This window comes from Sardina pilchardus, chromosome 9 (genome assembly GCF_963854185.1).
Source record: "Sardina pilchardus chromosome 9, fSarPil1.1, whole genome shotgun sequence".
Taxonomy (NCBI): Eukaryota; Metazoa; Chordata; class Actinopteri; order Clupeiformes; family Clupeidae; genus Sardina; species Sardina pilchardus.
The window spans coordinates 6,995,447-7,013,387 of NC_085002.1; the positions used below are offsets into that span (position 1 = coordinate 6,995,447).

The 17,941-nt window shown below is 44.6% G+C and overlaps 1 protein-coding gene across 1 annotated transcript in view; it reads right to left on the bottom strand.

Moving 5' to 3' along the window:
* The window catches only part of LOC134092236 (E3 ubiquitin-protein ligase MARCHF9-like), a 20,589-nt gene extending 7,153 nt beyond the window's left edge, over positions 1-13,436 (bottom strand). Inside the window, exon 1 of the mRNA XM_062545035.1 lies at positions 11,837-13,436. Within this exon, the coding sequence (XP_062401019.1) occupies positions 11,837-12,172 (336 nt within the window). The 5' untranslated portion in view covers positions 12,173-13,436. The remainder of the gene's footprint in view (positions 1-11,836) is intronic.
* Positions 13,437-17,941: the final 4,505 nt, after the last annotated feature.

Genomic DNA, 17,941 nt, shown 5'->3' on the forward strand with positions numbered 1-17,941 from the left:
CGTCCGTTTCCATCGAAACGGGAGACGTACTGACAAGGAGATGAGTCTTCAATCAATCACACATGGATGTCACTTACAACTCAGTCAGTAGCCTCTCTGATAACCCTTGCACACCTTCCAGCCCTGCTTCCCACGTACGCTACGCTACACCTCTCTGTACAGTAGCTACTCACATACTGTCTGCATGGGGAGAAAAGCCATTGTAGGGAGCCATGGAGTTTGGCTTCTCGCTCCAATCAACTCAGTCAGCGAAAAAGCGAGGAGGCCAGACAATGGAGGCCTCTGGCACTGGGCTGGGATGAGCCTATAAACATGACAACAGCAGAAGAAAGCCTGCTCCACGTTTCATCCCCGCGCCAGCGCCTGAGCCATAACTCACTGCCAGAGGGGTGTACGGGTCAGGGTCACCGATACAGGTCGGCCATCTTGGCTTTCATTACATTCCATTACGACCTGTCACTCGGACTGTGTCTTGCTGGCCTTATTTATTTGGTGGGGGTTAAGGATGGGCAGGGAAGCATTTCGGGTGGCGGGGGTAATAAGAGGGCATAAATTTGGGGGAGAGGTGGTCAAGTCCGTTTTCATGAAGCGCCAGGTGAGTGGACAAGTGAAAGTGTGAGGTAAATAAGATGTACCGACACCTCACACGACAAAAAGGCCCCCTCAACAGTAAACGTGTCGTGACACAGTCGCGCAGTTGCTGGTCCTTTCAAAGACATACACTGAGGGTGTCAAAGAGGAAAACTGAAAATTGAAGAAACTAAACGCCGTCTGTGTTGACTGAACACATAAATGAGATAAAATAAAAGTAACAGGAAACTTAACAAAAAAAAGCCATAAAGGCTCAATGCATTAGTGTCCTCAAACAGAAGTCCGTGGCAGGAAAACACATCAGCTGTATCATGCCCCGGCAGTATAGTGAATCACGGCGTATCACTGCTGATTAAATGGCTTTGGCACAGAGTGTTTCAAATTGCGTTCAGACAGCGCCGAAATGCAGGGAAAATGTACTGTCGGCCGGGAACAACAGAACTGATGGATCGTAAAGATAGAACAGAAAGGTGAGAGAGGGAAGGGCAGAGAGAAAGAGAGGGAGAGAGAAAGAGAGAAAGAGATAAGAAGAGGATAAAAGAGAGAGAGAGAGACGGGATGAAGTAAGAAAGAGTGTGAAAGCCCTGTGTGTTTTTGAAAGTGTCCTCATTACTGATGTAGAATGACAAAACATTCCACACATTTCCACAGGCAGGTCTCAGCTCTTTTAATGACAGCAAAGTAAATCTCTATACCTGTCTTTTCCCTCTCATTTCTCTCTCACTCAGTGGTTCTCTGTCAACAGTGTGTGTGTGTGTGTGTTTGTGTGTGTGTGCGCACGCTTGTGTGTTTGTGTGTTTGTGTGTTTGTGTATTTATGAGTGTGTGTGTGCTCTTAATATTTGTGTGCCTGTACCATTTTCTTCATGTGGACATATATGTTTGACGTGACCGCGCGCGTGTGTTTGTGCGTGCGTGGCAGTGTGTGTGTGTGTGTGTGTGTGTGTGTGTGTGTGTGCGTGGCTGTATGTGACTGTGTGTGACTGTGCCTGTACACATGCGGGTTACTTCTCGTTAGCCGAGGGGCTGCTATGGAAGACAAGTGGGGAAAGAGTGTGGAAGATGAGAGAGAGAGAGAGAGAGAGAGAGAGAGAGATGAAGGGAGGAGGAGGAGAAAAAAGACGAGGGGCGGAGGTACCGGTGAGTCAGCGCACACATTTGGCCTGTTTGCCAACGTGGCAGCGCAGTACCCGAGTCATTTACAGAGCAGTGCTGCACTAACTAACACAACACACACACACACACACACACACACACACACACACACACACACACACACACACATGCACAACACAACACAGACACATACGCATGCACAACACTACACACACACACACAAACATCCACAGCACAACACAGACACATACGTATGCACAACACTACACTACACTACACACACATACAGTACACACACACACACACACATATCACGAACACATTTACAGAGCAGTGCTGCACTAACTAACACAACACACACACAAACAGATGCACAACACAACAAATACGCATGCACGCACGCATGCACACACGCATACACACACACACACACACACACGCACGCCCACACATACACATGTATCACAAACGCGCCTGTACTGTCAAGTGCCCTAACTCACACAACACATATACATAGAAATGCACAACACAACACAACACACACACACACATTCATATCACATCTTTCACCTGTACGGTCAGATGCCCATGTGTTGTCTGTGTAAACACACGCACACATGCAGACTCTCCCTCTCACCCTCCCACACACATACCTACATGCACACAGACACAACTAAACCTGCATTTCCACTCTGACAACATGCCAGAAAATCCATGTTGATCGACTCTTTCCTGAACTCCACATATAAATCTTCTGCCGTCTGGTGTGATGGACCTGTGATGTCACAGCTTCTCACCTGCAAATTGTACGTTTCAATGGTCGCAAGTTGTGAGATCCCATTATGTGCTTGTGTAAACAGCATTCAGACAGAACTTTGGGTATACTGTACCATCCAATGTATGAGGTTCATGACAATAAGGGGGACATTCTAGTAAAGTAGAGCCTGACTGTGAACTATAGAATTGCTACAGAATCAGAACCCATAGAGTAGGTGTGTTAGTTTCATTCTTACTGCATGCACAACGTTGGAGTCAAGGGTTACTTTTACAGGTGACACACACAAAGGGTTAATCTCATTTCCTGCGTACATCACTCTCTTTGTTCACCTCTCTCTTCTGCTCCCCTTGTCACTCTTCTCTCTCTCTCTCTCTCTCTCTCTTTCTCTCTGTCTTTGTCTCACTCCCCTCCCCCTCTCCTTCCCTCCATCTGCTGTTATCACGTTGATGATCTTCCTACCCCCTTAGTGGACAAACGCCCCGAATTTATTACAGTGTGTGGTACACTATTCTACACTACACACACTACACACACACACACACACACACACACACACAATGGTACACAAGCTGATAAACATACACTGAACACACCTGCTGTGTGTCTAGTCGGCTCCCAGACAATTGGTCTGAGACTTCCAGACGTGCGCAAGCACACACTCACACACACACATATAAAAACCATTCCCATAGTAATATAAACATATTTCCCAGCACAGTCTATACACGACAGCAGACAAAGCCACCAGTGTATTTCCAGAAGAGGAGCAATGTGCAGCTCCTTAGACTAGACAGCAGCAGTAGGGAAGGTGACAGCATGCGCAGATCAACAAAGGAGGAGAAGGAGGCATTGGCATGTGTCTCTGAACCTGGCAGCTGAATGGGTAGTCTCTATGATTATGGAGAAATGATTATAGGGATGGATCTGGCAATGCTCCTAGCGATCATATAGCATAGGAATAATAGCCCACTACAATACTTGAGAGCGGCATGCCTGTAATTCAGCGCTCTGATTGGATGTTGACATTGATTAGACATCACTCAAAACATTCTTTTGTGTGGGATTATATGGCATCATGTTATACGAGACGGGTTTACAGCAGTAAATTGGTTCAGGGATTACGCTGTTCAAAGATCATATGTGACGATTCTCAAAAAGGTGCATATAGAAAAAAGAAAAAGGATTACAATGTCTTTGTAGATAATAAGATCATCAAAATGACCACTATATCAAAGACGCTCTTAACCCAGTGTAAAAACTACTTATCTGTTGGTGTTTGTTGAACATTACAGGGGAAAAAAATTGGCACAGAGGAATACAAATCTGTGCAGTTGATGACGGTTCAGCTGGCAACAACTGAAGGATGGGAATGGCCACAAAAGCACAGACTACTCTAGTATATGGGCTAGGGGAAGCTCATCGTCTCCTAGGGCATCCTTTCCATTCGGAATCAAATCCCAGCACAAATTGTGAGACACAGTACGATTTTAGCGAGCCGGTGGTTCTTTTCTGGGCAGGACAAAAGCGCTATGAAAACATGTTGTTAGTGAGTCAGTCCGTCAATTCTCCACCTAATCAGTAAGAGGCAAAGCACACATGACTCAAGGCACAGAATGCGTAATTTCAATGAGCGATACCATTCATGAATCAATTATGCCCTAATCACCCAGAGATACGGCTACACACATTGAGACCACTGTAGAAAAGAATCCATGTACTAGTATGGGGGAGCAAATTGAATGTTTGTCTGGGAATCTGTGAGCATCACAAATCTCACGAATTCTTAGCGCCATACGAGCTGTGATTGCGATGATTTCATTAGAAAGAAAATGTGTCATGTATGCTATACTGTGATATACAGTATGTTCTAATTATGTTATATCTAAACCAAAGCTGGGGCCCACAGCGTTATATTCATATGTACTGTAGAAGATACCATTTAATGGCCCATTCATGATTGGTTCTCATTTAGGAAGTGGAATATGTGTGGTGTTTGTCTATGACTTAGTATGCATAACTAGGAGAATGCATGGCCTTTGTAATGACAGCGAATCAACACTCCTTTGATGCAATCCTATCAAAACATGTAACCATGCTACAATGTAGCCGAAGATACTGATACTCTTCTGCAAGCACCTGCTATATGGTAGACTAATTAGCGGCATATCTTTCCAAAGGAAAAAAGGTGATGCATTAACCAACATAAACAAACCACAATCTTCAGTGTTAATGTATGAAGCCACAAATAATGTTAAAGTCTTTCTGACTCCTTTATGTTACATAAGCATGTTATTCTTCATAATATCCAGCATGCCCCGAGTGTCATCATTCAGTTCATTAGCAAACATAGACAGACCATTAACTTTAGCATTAACAAAAATTAAACAACATTATGTGCTCTGCCCTATGCTGAGCTTTATTAACATTCACTAATGAATTCAATAAATACTGAGTATCGTGACCTTAATGTTAGATATAATGCGATCCATAACCACTGGCATTATAATTCTGAGACCTAAAGCTGTCGACTTTGCTGTTACTGTGCCAGAAACTGGTGACCCATACGCGGTGCCTTTGTGCTTCATTCAGCCTCCTGCCGTTCAAGCCACAGTCTGGAGATGGTTCTGAATGGTGTGTGATGATAGGGGTGGTGGTGTTGATGGAGGTGGTGGTGGTGGTGGTGGTGGTGGGTGGGAACTGGTGGGGTTGGACCTGTCCAGGAGTGAATGACTTGTTACAGGAGTGAGTGGCCCATCGTGACTCGCTAATGACGCTTGCACCAGTGATGGCTGCCAAGAACGCAAGAATGCAAGCAGAGGTCTCTTGGAAAGTAGCACTCAATTGTGTCATATTGTAAAATATGCACACAGAGAGAAGGGAGGGATATTTTTTATAAATGTAGCTTATATTGTTTTAGAGCCATGTATGCCATTGTAAGATGTACTAGATGAATATGGTAGGATGAGGGAGTGAGAAGAGATAGAAAAGAGAGAAAGATAGAAAGAGAGAGAGAGAGAGAGAGAGAGAGAGAGAGAGGAGAGAGGAAGTGGCTGTCACTCTCATTTCCATATGCAGAGTGACACTGACACCTGCTAACGGCACCCTACCCTGTAGCTCCAGTACATGGTGTCACACACACACGCACGCACACACACACACACACACACACGCACGCACGCACACACACACACACACACACACACACACACACACACACACACACACACACACACACAGACGCACACACAGACACACAGACACGCACACGCACGCGCACACACAGACACACACGCACACACACGCACACACACACACACTTAGCTCAGTGCGGACGGATGGAAGGGGCCGGGTATGTCTAATTAGTTTGAATATTTCATGGCGCCTGATGTGATAGCTAATTGTGTTTGTGAAGGTAAATGGCAAATGGCAGGGACACTAGGCTGTCACCTGTGGAGGCACTTAACCCCACGGACACGTGCTGCACCTCAGCACACTCGGGACGAGAGCGAAAGATGAAGGGGGAAAACATTACGAGACGCTCACAAGAGGAATCATCATCCTATCAAATGACTGCCTGCGGTGAGCTATTTGAAGTGGAAAGGCGTAGTGGGGGGGAAAAAACACGGCAATTGAGTTTCTTCATGCACACATACGCACACGTCGAAATACAAAATCCTCTTGGTTCTCTGCTGAAGGTCTCAGCGGTTCCTTTGTTCAGTGCTAGCTGCTGTGTAGCTAACCTGAGAGACACTCAGGCCTGTGTCTCAGACCTCTGTATGGTGCATGATCATCACACAGCATTTACACAAACTCCCATTTTCTCTCTGTCTGCCTTCCATCTTTCTCTTTGATTGACAGGTCATTGGTCCCGTTTCCTAGTCCCATTTCTTTTTGTTTTTGAGCTCACCATTCCAATGTGGGGATATACTATGACTGTGTCTGGGTCAGGCAAAGCACATCACCCCCAGCCATCGTAGAGGCAGACATCCATTGATGGATTATGCTACCAGTACAGAGCTGAAACATGTTTGTGTTACAACGCACACACTCACACACACACACACACACACACACACACATACACACACACACACACACATACACACAGACAAATTTACATGAAACCCTTAAATAGGTACATGGTTCAATCCTAGAAGCGGAGTGATTGTGTGAGAGCGAAATGATCCTTCACTGCCACGTTGCTCACCTCAGCTCTCCCTCTCCCCCTCCCACTTTCTCCTCTCCCTCTCCCTCTTTCTCTTTCTCACTCCGACTCTCTTTGTGTCGCTCCCCTCCCCCAAGCCTCACTTCCATCTGCTCATATCTCAGGTTTATGATTTCCCTCCCTTCTTAGTGGACCTTGTTCTGAATGTATTACAATGTGACACACACACCCTGTTGGGCTCACATGCAGACAACACACACACACACACACACACACACACACATGCAGAGGTAAATGTTTTTACACATGCATAACAGACAGACACACCTGCTGTCTGGCTAGACAGGTGCACTCAGAGACTCAGACAAGCATTCAGAAACACACACACACACACACACACACACACACACACACACACACACACCTACACACACACACACACACACACACACACACACACACACACACACACACACACACACACACACACACACACACACACACACATAAATACAGCCATAGTGGACCAAATCACAAAGAGAAGCACCAAATGCATCCCCACACGATGGCATGCTCATAATTATATACACACAATACACAGCATAGCTCTGAATAGCAGATAGAAAAGGTCATTACTGTATTATTGTCTGTTTCCAGGCACAATATACTGTACAATTCCTCAGACATGACAATGAGGGGGAAACAGATTAAATCTGGTGACCGTGATCAGATTCTGTCCCACTCTCTTCTTCTGTTCAATCTGAGTGGGAAGACACTCGCTGTGTTCGTGGCACACAATTTACCATGCCAGTTGCAAGGTGACATTTACAGTACACAGCATATTGACTTGATTATAAAATGGCTCCTAAACTATTGTATACACTGGACTATTAGCAAGTTAAAACACCATTACTGTAATGTATATTCATCATTGAAAGTAATTATGCAAACTAATTTGGGTTTTAATAAAAAGCCTCTACACATTGAAATTTACATTTATAATGAAATTGCTTCCATGGTGTGATGGATCTGTCTGAGGACACAACAGACAGTCTTCATATTCAACCTCTTGTGAATATGAGTACACCTAGAAAGTTACAAATCTTACTGGCAACAATCTGAATATCACGCAAAAGGGCAAGACTCTGATATAACTACCGAACCCCTATTCATAGTTTACAAGGCACTCAACAGCCACAGATAGATGGGTCACATTTGTTTACCTCCTTAGGAAACATCAAGCAGTGAGAGTAACGCTTTTGTTAGACCTCAAATAGAATGGAACCCGCGGTTGCTCAGGGATGTTGGCCGAAGCTCATAGACCGGTCACGTAGTCTACGCCTGGCCTGCCGCACGCCTAGCTGTTGTAGAGTTGCCTTTTGGCTGAGACTCAGCTGTTAGGCGTTCCACAGGACGTGAGCTCACGTGCCACCGAATGCGAAACACACCCGGGCCTCCACGGCCACGAGTGGAGAATGTCAGAATCCGCCCGCAGTCCGAGAGCCTCGCACATCAGCACGCATGAACTGGATCTGCAATGAACACAGGCACATGTACTTCTCTCTCTCTCTCTCCCTCTCCCCCTCCTTCCATCTCTCCCCATCTCTTCTCTTCTCTCTCTCCTTCCCCTCCTTCTCTCCCGCCCTCCGCCTCCGCCTCTCTCCCGGTGCCAGTAGTACATTCTAACCCTGGGTAAGAGATTTTCAGGGATATTATTAGAACAGAGTTACAGTTCTGAGGTTTATTTTCATCTCTGGTTAATGTCGACTCAGATCTGGACCGTATACGTCTTCATGCCGGCGTGTACTACCACCACCACCGCTGTGGTATTTATCATCTTGACAACACGCTGTCCCTTGGATGAAATGATTTGCAGACGTCATTAACCCCAATGTAAGAGAATAGGCATAGAGGAAAAGGTCAATTTGTACAGTATAATGAAGTGGGCCCTGGCTGAGCAAAGAGGCTAGTTTTAAATCTGCAGCCTCCCTCTCATGGTTTCTCTTTCTCTCTCTCTCTCTCCCTCCCTCCCCCCCTCTCTCTCTCTCTCTCTCTCTCTCTCTCTCTCTCTCTCTCTCTCTCTCTCACTCTCACACTCTCTCCTGAGTCACACAAGGCTATTTGTTACCACATTTGTCTTTAAGTTTATTTACAGTAGCCCCATCTATTTTTTCCCATAGCCTGCATTTCCCAATCCGGAGGGCAAACAACATTTGACCTAAATCTGAGTGGAAGTAAGGGTACAGTTTTGGCAACAGTTCTGCACACGCCTAGTGACTCCTTCCCTATCCTGTACGAAATAAAAGAGCTTGACTTAGACAGCACACAATCTACATTGTCTGTGTGTGCGTGTGTGCGTGCGTGCGTGTGTGCGTGCGTGCATGTGTGCGTGCGTGCGTGCGTGCGTGTGTGTGTGTGTGTGTGTGTGTGTGTGTGTGTGTGTGTGTGTGAGTCTGTGTCTGTGTCTGTGTCTGTGAGTCTGTGAGGGCAGTTGTATGTGTGGGCATTTTTGATTTGTGTGTGTGCGTGTGTGCTTGTGTAAGTGTGTGTGTGTGTGTGTGTGTGTGTGTGTGTGTGTGTGTGTGTGTGTGTGTGTGTGTGTGTGTGTGCAGGGCCCCCTTCTGAGGCCACTCCACGTGATTTACACTGTCATCTGGAGCTCGATGGCCAGGACACGCGTGCCAACTTTCAAAGGGCCTCCACGAGAGCTAATTAAAATGGTCAAGGGTTACGTCTGATGAGGTTCTCTTGCCGTGTTCTGTTCTAATGGAGACGGGTATGATCTTCCATTACTAGTGTCACCCGTGATTGAGCGAGCCGCCCTCTCCGAGCGGCCCAATCAAACGCTCTCTGAGCTACGTTCTGAACCCGCCGAAGTCACAAGGGTCCGCGAGAGTAAAAGGTCAGGAGTCGGAGTTCTAAAAGTCAACTCGATTTCAATCGAGGAAATGGAGGGGAAAAAATAACACTCCCCGTCAAAAGCCCAATGAGATTCCAGATGCAATTTCCTGTTTGATTCCTCAATGAACTAGGCAACTGACAGCAGCACAGGTCACAGAGCCTGGTGAATGGAAGGTCTCACTCTGACATTCATATCCTCTTGGCTTTGCTCGTCCTGCTAACTCACACATGACATGAAGGCAGCCATTTGTCGCTCAGGTGTTTCACCAACCTGGTCCCTAACAACCAAGAGCTCATGAGCACATATCTCTGAAATTTCACAATGAAATCTTACACAGAAATGTATGAATTATAGTGCAAACATTCAGACAAGTTGCCCACATTCAGATTGTAGCTAGTGTTCACACGGTGATGGGGGAAATCAAGTGGTGGTAACTGTCCCAGGTTCTGCAGTGGTGGGGGGAATTAATGAATGTGATCTATCATTCATCCAATTACGACAAGGTGGTATTCAAACAGTCAGAACACGGATCAGCCAGTCAACGCCAAGGCAGAGTGTGTACTTGCATGTGGGGACTTTGGTGGGAACACTGAGGAGACCGTGTGTCCCATTTTCATTGGCTGTCGGGCCCCAAAGCAGCTAACTTAGGCCAAAATTGCTGACAGCCGTTACCCCCTTTTAATTCATAAGAACCACAGTGGTGGAAAAAAAGATTACTGTGCACAAAGACCTGCACACTCACTCCTGCACTGAATGCTGTGGTGTGGCAAGTCTCAGTGATAGAGCAAACAATGTCCTTGACAGGCATTTGACAGTCCAGGAATTATAATAGGAACAAGGTGCAACAATGAAGCATTGAACAGGGTCAAAAGAGGGGGAGACCCATGGAAGTAGGCTATTTTCCTCTCTGGATTGGCTGTTTTCAGACATCAGAGGTCTGCCACGAGGTACGGTTCTATTAACTAGTCTAGTGCACAAAAAGACATTAGTTGTCCCTGAAAGCAATTATTGGTGGAATGATTGGTTGCCTTGAAAGGTTAGAGATGCGATCGAAGTGAATAGGCAGCCTTCATTCCTCTCGTGTTTGCAGGCACTCAAATGAATGTCTTGTACGTATTGCATTCAGATTATGTTGGAATTTTAAAGAGGATGCCGACAAAAGTCTTATTCTTCCTTGTGTATTATGACCCCAAAATGATACCTACTGTACTAGTTCATTGCGGTGGAGCTGTAAAGTAATACATTATACATTACGAGAAGGAGAAGATATGGTGTATTTTATAGGATTACCATAACTACACACCATAAACTATTATTTTCCACACAGGCACAACCAACTGCCAGAACCCAACTACAGTATGGATAATGCCATCATATGTTTTTGAAGTACACTCTGCCTCTTTCAAAAAGGTATTGGTGATATTAAACAATTAGAGCTGCATCCCAAATATCAGATCAGGTTCGATATAAGATACATTATCATACATTTGCATAAATTAAATTAAGTCAACTATGTTAGCGCAAGCATTAATCATTTTGACAAATTATGTATCACCAGCTCTGCAGTGAAGTTGCAGGTTGGACCGACTTTGATGTGAGCGTGGCCCTGTTCTGAGTGTGACCCTGTTGTTTCCTTGATACCTCTTCATATTTAAATACCTGCATTAACGATAACCCTTATCAGCGATCTGATGAGTCATCTGATGTAAGATAGGAGGTGGGAGGCATGATGTCCATCTGCCAGAGGGAGAGGACAGGTGTAATGGATAGGCCAGTGTTATCAAACTCTCCTTGCAAATTGGAGAGCTGCCTGATTCCCCATTCATTTGGCCCAGGGTTTTCTGTCACACACACACACACCCTCAGATTTTCAGCTGATCACGTGTGTGTGTGTGTGTGTGTGTGTGTGCACTGGCTGCTCTACTCTTTGAGGGATTCGTTAGATCAGTTTACTCAGAGCCAGATCTGACTTTAATCATTGTTGACAAACACAACATGGCTGACCCTGGAGCTGTTTGTGTGTCTGTCAGGGTGTCCGAAAAGCTGAGAGATGCACTGCATTTGATTTCTGAATGAGTGATGTGAAATAGCCCAAGGACACACAGCTCTCTTATGGGAAGACAACAGAAGTCTGTAAGCCACCTGCCATATAAACAGCATCAAGACAACAGCCTATACCTCGCTGAAGACATCATATTGATCACAAACCTGTGAAAACAGACACATGGATCTTGTTGAAGGCACACAGTTAAATTGGTATCCAGGTGAGGGTGTGATGTGCTCACCTGCTCAGGACCCTGGAAGCAGATCCGGCACTGCGGCGAGCGCATGCCGCTGTCCATGGTACTGGTGAGAGACACCGCGTCCAGGCCCGCTTGGAGCTTCGGGTCCTTCTCCTCGAACGCCAGGCTCCGTGGCCGGGGGTCCGTGCCATAGTACTCCTCCTCGTCATCCCGGGAAGTGCAGTCGAACGGAGGCCACCCGCAGCCTCCAACGCCGAGTCCCCGCATGCCTGATCGTCTGTCTGGGTCAGGTTCCGATTCGGCCCGTCGGGAGCCAGATCGCATCAAAACTAATACTTTCAGTTCGTTGAAAAACATGCGAATCCGATACTTGAACATTGTGGGTTACATAGGCGTTTGAGGAGGTTCAAAGTGAATTTTAAGAAAAAGCTGTCAACAATAATGGCTCAATACGTGCAACATTTCGGCTGCACGTTTCGGCAGCCCCCTATGGATTGTTATTCTCCACTATTGTTGGCTATATTTTCTTTCTATTCGGAGGCCGAGCTTGTAAATCAAAAAGAAACATCAGAGTGTGTTTTAAGCATGGCCTCCAAGGTGCTAATCTCGGTGAATCGCTATTCACATGTCTAAATGAAAATAGCAGAAGAGGCACGTTTGACAGGTGTTACTTCCTTTGTAGTGGTAGCATGTGTAGGCTATAACAGCCAATGCGGAAGTTTTTTCATAAACAGACAGATACCTATTTGGAAACAACGGGTGTCCATACCAAATAAATCACAATAGCTGTTGATCTAAGGGAAAGACAGAATCAAACGGCAGTCCGGTTAAAAAACAAACCGCCCCGTTCCATTTGAGATCCACGCTTGCTTTTTATGGCACCAACGTAAAGCTCTTTGCTACTGAAGGCGATCTGGCGTATCTTTGCAACGAAAATTCGGTATTCTGTCGACAGCAGAGAGGACAGCAAGGAAGGGGCGCGGGAGAACGTAGGCTACTGTAGATCGTGGATGAAGCGACATAAAAAAACAGATGTCACAACGTTGTCAGTGCATCCACCAAGACATGTTGTTACAATTCACCTAGTCCATATAAAAATACGAAGTGTAATCAAACGAGTTTCAAAGCATCTCCCTTTTGTCTGTCCCTCAATGCCATCCCAGCCATCGCATTATGGTGTATGTTTTATCTTCTTGTCCCCTCTTTTACAGTTTTTTCTCGGGTTGATAAATAGAGAAAACGTTCCATACAATTCCCCCGCCGAACGCATCCGAGATCCACTTCAAAACCCAGCGTGTTCGCATTTTAAACCAGATCGGACGCGACACCGAAATTCAGTCGAAATGCATTCATCCATTTTCCATTGAATTTCCACTCTGTGTTTCCCCCCTTCTTCCTGCAACGATCCCTGTACAACATAGAGCAGGAAGATGTTGCAGCCCTTAAAAATCGGAATCTAACTGGGATCACATCGCCGAGAGAGAAACAGTGATAAACGTCTTGCTATCGATCAACATCTAATTATGCCATCTTAATCAACAACATTAAGAAATAAAATACGAATAGGTGCAACGATACCCTACTTGCTTCTGTCAACACAGCTCCACAGCCAAGATGGTCTTCCGGAGAACAAAAAATGAAAGGTTTTTGCACCTGGAGCGCCAATTAAATGGATTTCAAATACATTATGTTGTTTATTTTGTTTTGGTTCTTCCCATTTCCCTATTATACATTTCCCTTCCTTGCTATGGGAGAGGGTGAAAAAAGCTCTAGCGTTCGGCTGCGCATTGGCAGAAGCCGCTGTCCAAGGTGCTGATTTTCATGTGACGTGACGCCCACGTGTTAGTCAGCAGAACCCGGGAAATCTAAACGCTGTTTGAAGCGTCAATGGGCGTACGTTTATATCAGTGTTGCCCTGGGGAGCTAACTAAACAACATTCTACATAATTTCAAGGCCCCCGTTGTCTCAGAGACAAAGGCCTATGCGTCTGTTCATTTTCTTACCAGTCTAGTGGCAGTGCTACGACATAATTGCTGTGGCGGACTTTATGAACAAGCATCACCTGTTTTAGCCTTCTGTTCACAGACTGCGTCCAGGTTGGTTGAAGCTGCCACTACTTCGTATATGCCTATTTAACAGTAGGCCTACCAGAGAGAGAGTGAAATCCAAGTGATCAAAGGAGTGTTTTTGTTTTGTTGTTGTTAGGTTGTCATCAAGACAACCCTCCAGATGGCCATCAGTTCATTCAATCAATCAAATGAATAGGTAGACATTTCCCACAGGGGCACTATCCTGCCGTTGAATATTGAGCTGGCTGATGATAGGATTAAGTAGCAGTCGTTTGTTTCAGTTTCGGCGGTTGAGTGTCAGTGTAGTTGTCCCTTTTAAAACGTGCATTGCATATATTTTGGATACCACATATGTATAGTTTCCTGTACATTGATGAGCAAATGTGACCATTAATTTTATACATTCAATTGAGGAGATACAGTACATTACAATGTGTCTTCCAGGGAGAAAACTATCGCGACAGTAAAAGCTGAATGTCAGAGAAGAATCAATAAGACAAAGGGATGTAAAGTCCGGAGACCTTTCTTTCTCATGGACCCCCATTCAGACTCTTTCTGCGTTGTTCTCGCCCTTATCATTTTTACTGTGTTTTCCTTCTTGCACACCTTCATTATTTCGTTCTCTTGTTTAACGCTTCGCTTTATATTGGATGGGTTTTATGTAGCCAGGAGGCCAGCTGGTGTCCAACCGGTTTATGGTCGGTGTCCAAGGTACTGAAGCGAACACCATTAACTCCCAAGTGTGGTCGGTAAAATAGGCCACGAAGTCCCGTCTGCTCGCTGTATTTTAAAAAGGCCACTCACAAAACACAAATAATAACAACAAAACGTATCTCCAGCAACCCTGTGTTTTACAGGGACCTCTTAAACCGATGGGTTTTTTAAAAGTTACGCTTGGTTTATGGCTGAGTGGTCGGATTAAATATGCAACAAACAAACAGAAAGCTTTTGGGGACTAAATGTATGCCAGACATTTCACTGAAAACCAGAGAAAGGTTTTACGTGGGGGGACAGCATAATGATTCAAAGTGAACAAACGTGCAAGGGCAAATAAGGTACCTTCTTCTATTAAACAGGCAACAAACTCATCTTCCTTTTCTTTTAAAGAAATTGTAGCATCATTGTTTGTACTGTCATTATGTGCCCTATTATTTGAAAATGGGCAGAAAATGTCAAGAGGACGCTCATGACCATTATGAATCCAAAATTCTCTTTTGTCTTAAATCTTCCACTACTACTTTAGTAGTTAGCACGCCACTGGTGGTCCTACAGCAGACACAAGACTCATGAAGGTGAACCAGTCAAACTAAATTAAGGATCAATTCAATTACCTATGCTTCATGCACTTGCAAAAAGAGTGGGGGTGGGATGAGGGGCGCAGCTCTACTTCAAGGTCTTTGGTCATGGAAGACAGAGAACAACAAAGAGAACAGACACTATATGGAAATGTAGGAAATAATTAAGCATGAGAGAGAGAGAGAGACTATTTTAATGTAAATATGTGGACATATGCAGACATAAACAATATTGTTTTGCCTTCATGTATAGTCTTTGTACTGTACAGTCCATGCATGTTTATGTATATATGTGTATGCATATGCATGCATATAAACATAATGGTATACATTGTATTTTTGTCCTCTATCGTTTTTTTTAAAATTTGTGCTCTATTACTTAAGGCTATTTTATATAAGTTTAAATCTATACATATTTTATGCACTTCTAAATATCTTGTTCTATGCATTCTTCTGTAAGATTGCTTTGGCAATGTAAATACCCAGAGCCATATAATACCCATTTTGTCATTCCAATAAAGTAGCATTTGAATTAGAATTAGAATTTGACAGAGAGTATACCACTAAATATGTGTGATTGTTGATTCATAATTGGTTGTTTTTATTATTTTCATGGATAGACCAGTGCCTTTAGAAAAGCTTTGCCAATATGAATGGAGTTATTTTTTCAAGCTCATGAGAGAGAAGGAGAGAATGAGAGAGAGAGAGAGAGAACTGGAACTGACAGCGACAGATAGGCACAGAACAGGTGGGACAGCACCAGGTGTGAGGGATGGAGGAAGCTGGGGAAATGAGCAGGGCTCAGTGTGAGGAAAGGAGGCCTGGAAAGATGGTGGGGAGGAGAGATGATGGCTGACAGCAGAAGCGAGAGCGACACACACACAAGAAGTAGCAGGAGCTTTAGTGTACGGCTAATTTACAAGACCAAAGCGATGCCATATGCCTCCATGTTCCACGGGTTATCAGCAAAAGGACATGCAATCCACAGCCTGCAGACTGACTAATATGTTTACGCACAGACTTCTTTCTTTCTTTCTTTCTCTCTCTCTCTGTCTCTCTCTCTATCACGCACACACAGAAACACACCCAGACACACACACACACACACACACACACACACACACACAGTTGTTCTTGAGTATGGGCTTTCCATCCGTCTTGCCACGTCACTCCTTACCAACAGCAAACAAATTGTACAGCCAGAAAGCATGCTACAAGAACACAGAAAACTGTCAGAGATCTGGCTTTTTTTTGGAAGTTTTCGGAAATTCAACTTTATTTTTATATATTTTTTCAGTCTGTTAAAAGCACTCAATAACACAGTATGTATTGTAAGTCATTTTGTAACACACTGATCCTTATTAATGTTACTGAGAGATTTTTTTTTTCATAGCATCCACATTCCATATTTTCATGTTTAATATAATAGTTGCATAGTGTGTTGTATGTTGAAACTGGTCAGATCGCTGTAAAATATAAAAGTTCCAAATTTTTATCATTCCATTCTTCTTTTCTCTTTCTTAAATTGAACTCCCCTCCCCCTCTCTTTGCTCTGAGCTCGCTCTGCCTGCCTGGCTGGTCGGACGGTTGCTGGGTCGGTGGGTTGTGTTGGCTGGTGGCTTTGTAGGCCAAACTCTATGGGCAGGCAGGTGGACAGATGGTATCCCCAAGTTAGTCTCTCTCTCCCTCTCTCTCTCTCCATCTCTCTCTCTCTCCCTCTCACTCTCTCTATGGCACTGTGGCCTCCCCCAGACTGTCTGTCTTATTCCTCAGCATATGGACTCCTCTTCGTGGGGAGGACCCTGGCAGAAGAGGCCTCAAATAGGACTGACAGACCGGTAGAAAACTCAAAGCTTACCTACAAAGACTGGAGACAAGGAAAGGGAAGAGTGAGGGGCTGTCTTTCAGCATTTGCCATTTGTATGTGTCGTCACAACATGCATGAAGCGTGCATAGTTGCATCACACTGCTGTGTGTTTACATATGTGAGTCTGTGAGTTTGGGTGTGTTTTTGTGCAATCCTTCAGAAACTGAAAATGCTGCAGGCATAGATAAGCCATGGTTTATTGACCAAAGGATACAACCACAACAATTCAAGTGAAATTGCACTTCTCCCAGAAATCCTCGGTGAGTGTGATTGAGATTCAACGATTTCATTCACAAAGATTCTTTGTACGGAAGACTAACACTGGCCCCAACAATGGTCCTGTTCTTGGAGCATCTAGACCCTGCAGATCCTGTCTGATATGAGCTGGCAGTGACGGAACCTACACATCCTGGACAGATAGACAGGGACCAAACTACTGGAAGTATAGTGGGAAGGAAAGAGGGGACTAAGAGATGTTGCCGCCTAAAGCAGCTAAGCAGGTATGTTAGGTATGCATCAGTAGAGGTAGTCGTCATAAAGACAGGTGGGGGCTGGTCACTGGTCAGGAGAATGAATGATGATGATAATGATGAATGATTGAGCAACGTAGCATTTCAGTCTTCCTGACTAAAGCTTCCATTTCAGTGAAATCTGAACCAAATAATGTGACAAAAACCTGCTAGATATATAAATGAAAATTAAATGACATGTCTCCCAGATACTGTTACATTATACGTGCACTTCATTCTAGTCTAAACAGGACATTATATTCATATAAACACAAACCCAGGCCCAAGGCCAGTGCAAGAGAGATAAATGAAACTTCACCAAGGACAACTGTCAGTTTTTCATGTTTATTGCTTTCCTCCTCCCATGGATGCATAGAGCTTTATTTGTTTTCTTGAAGGCATTTGA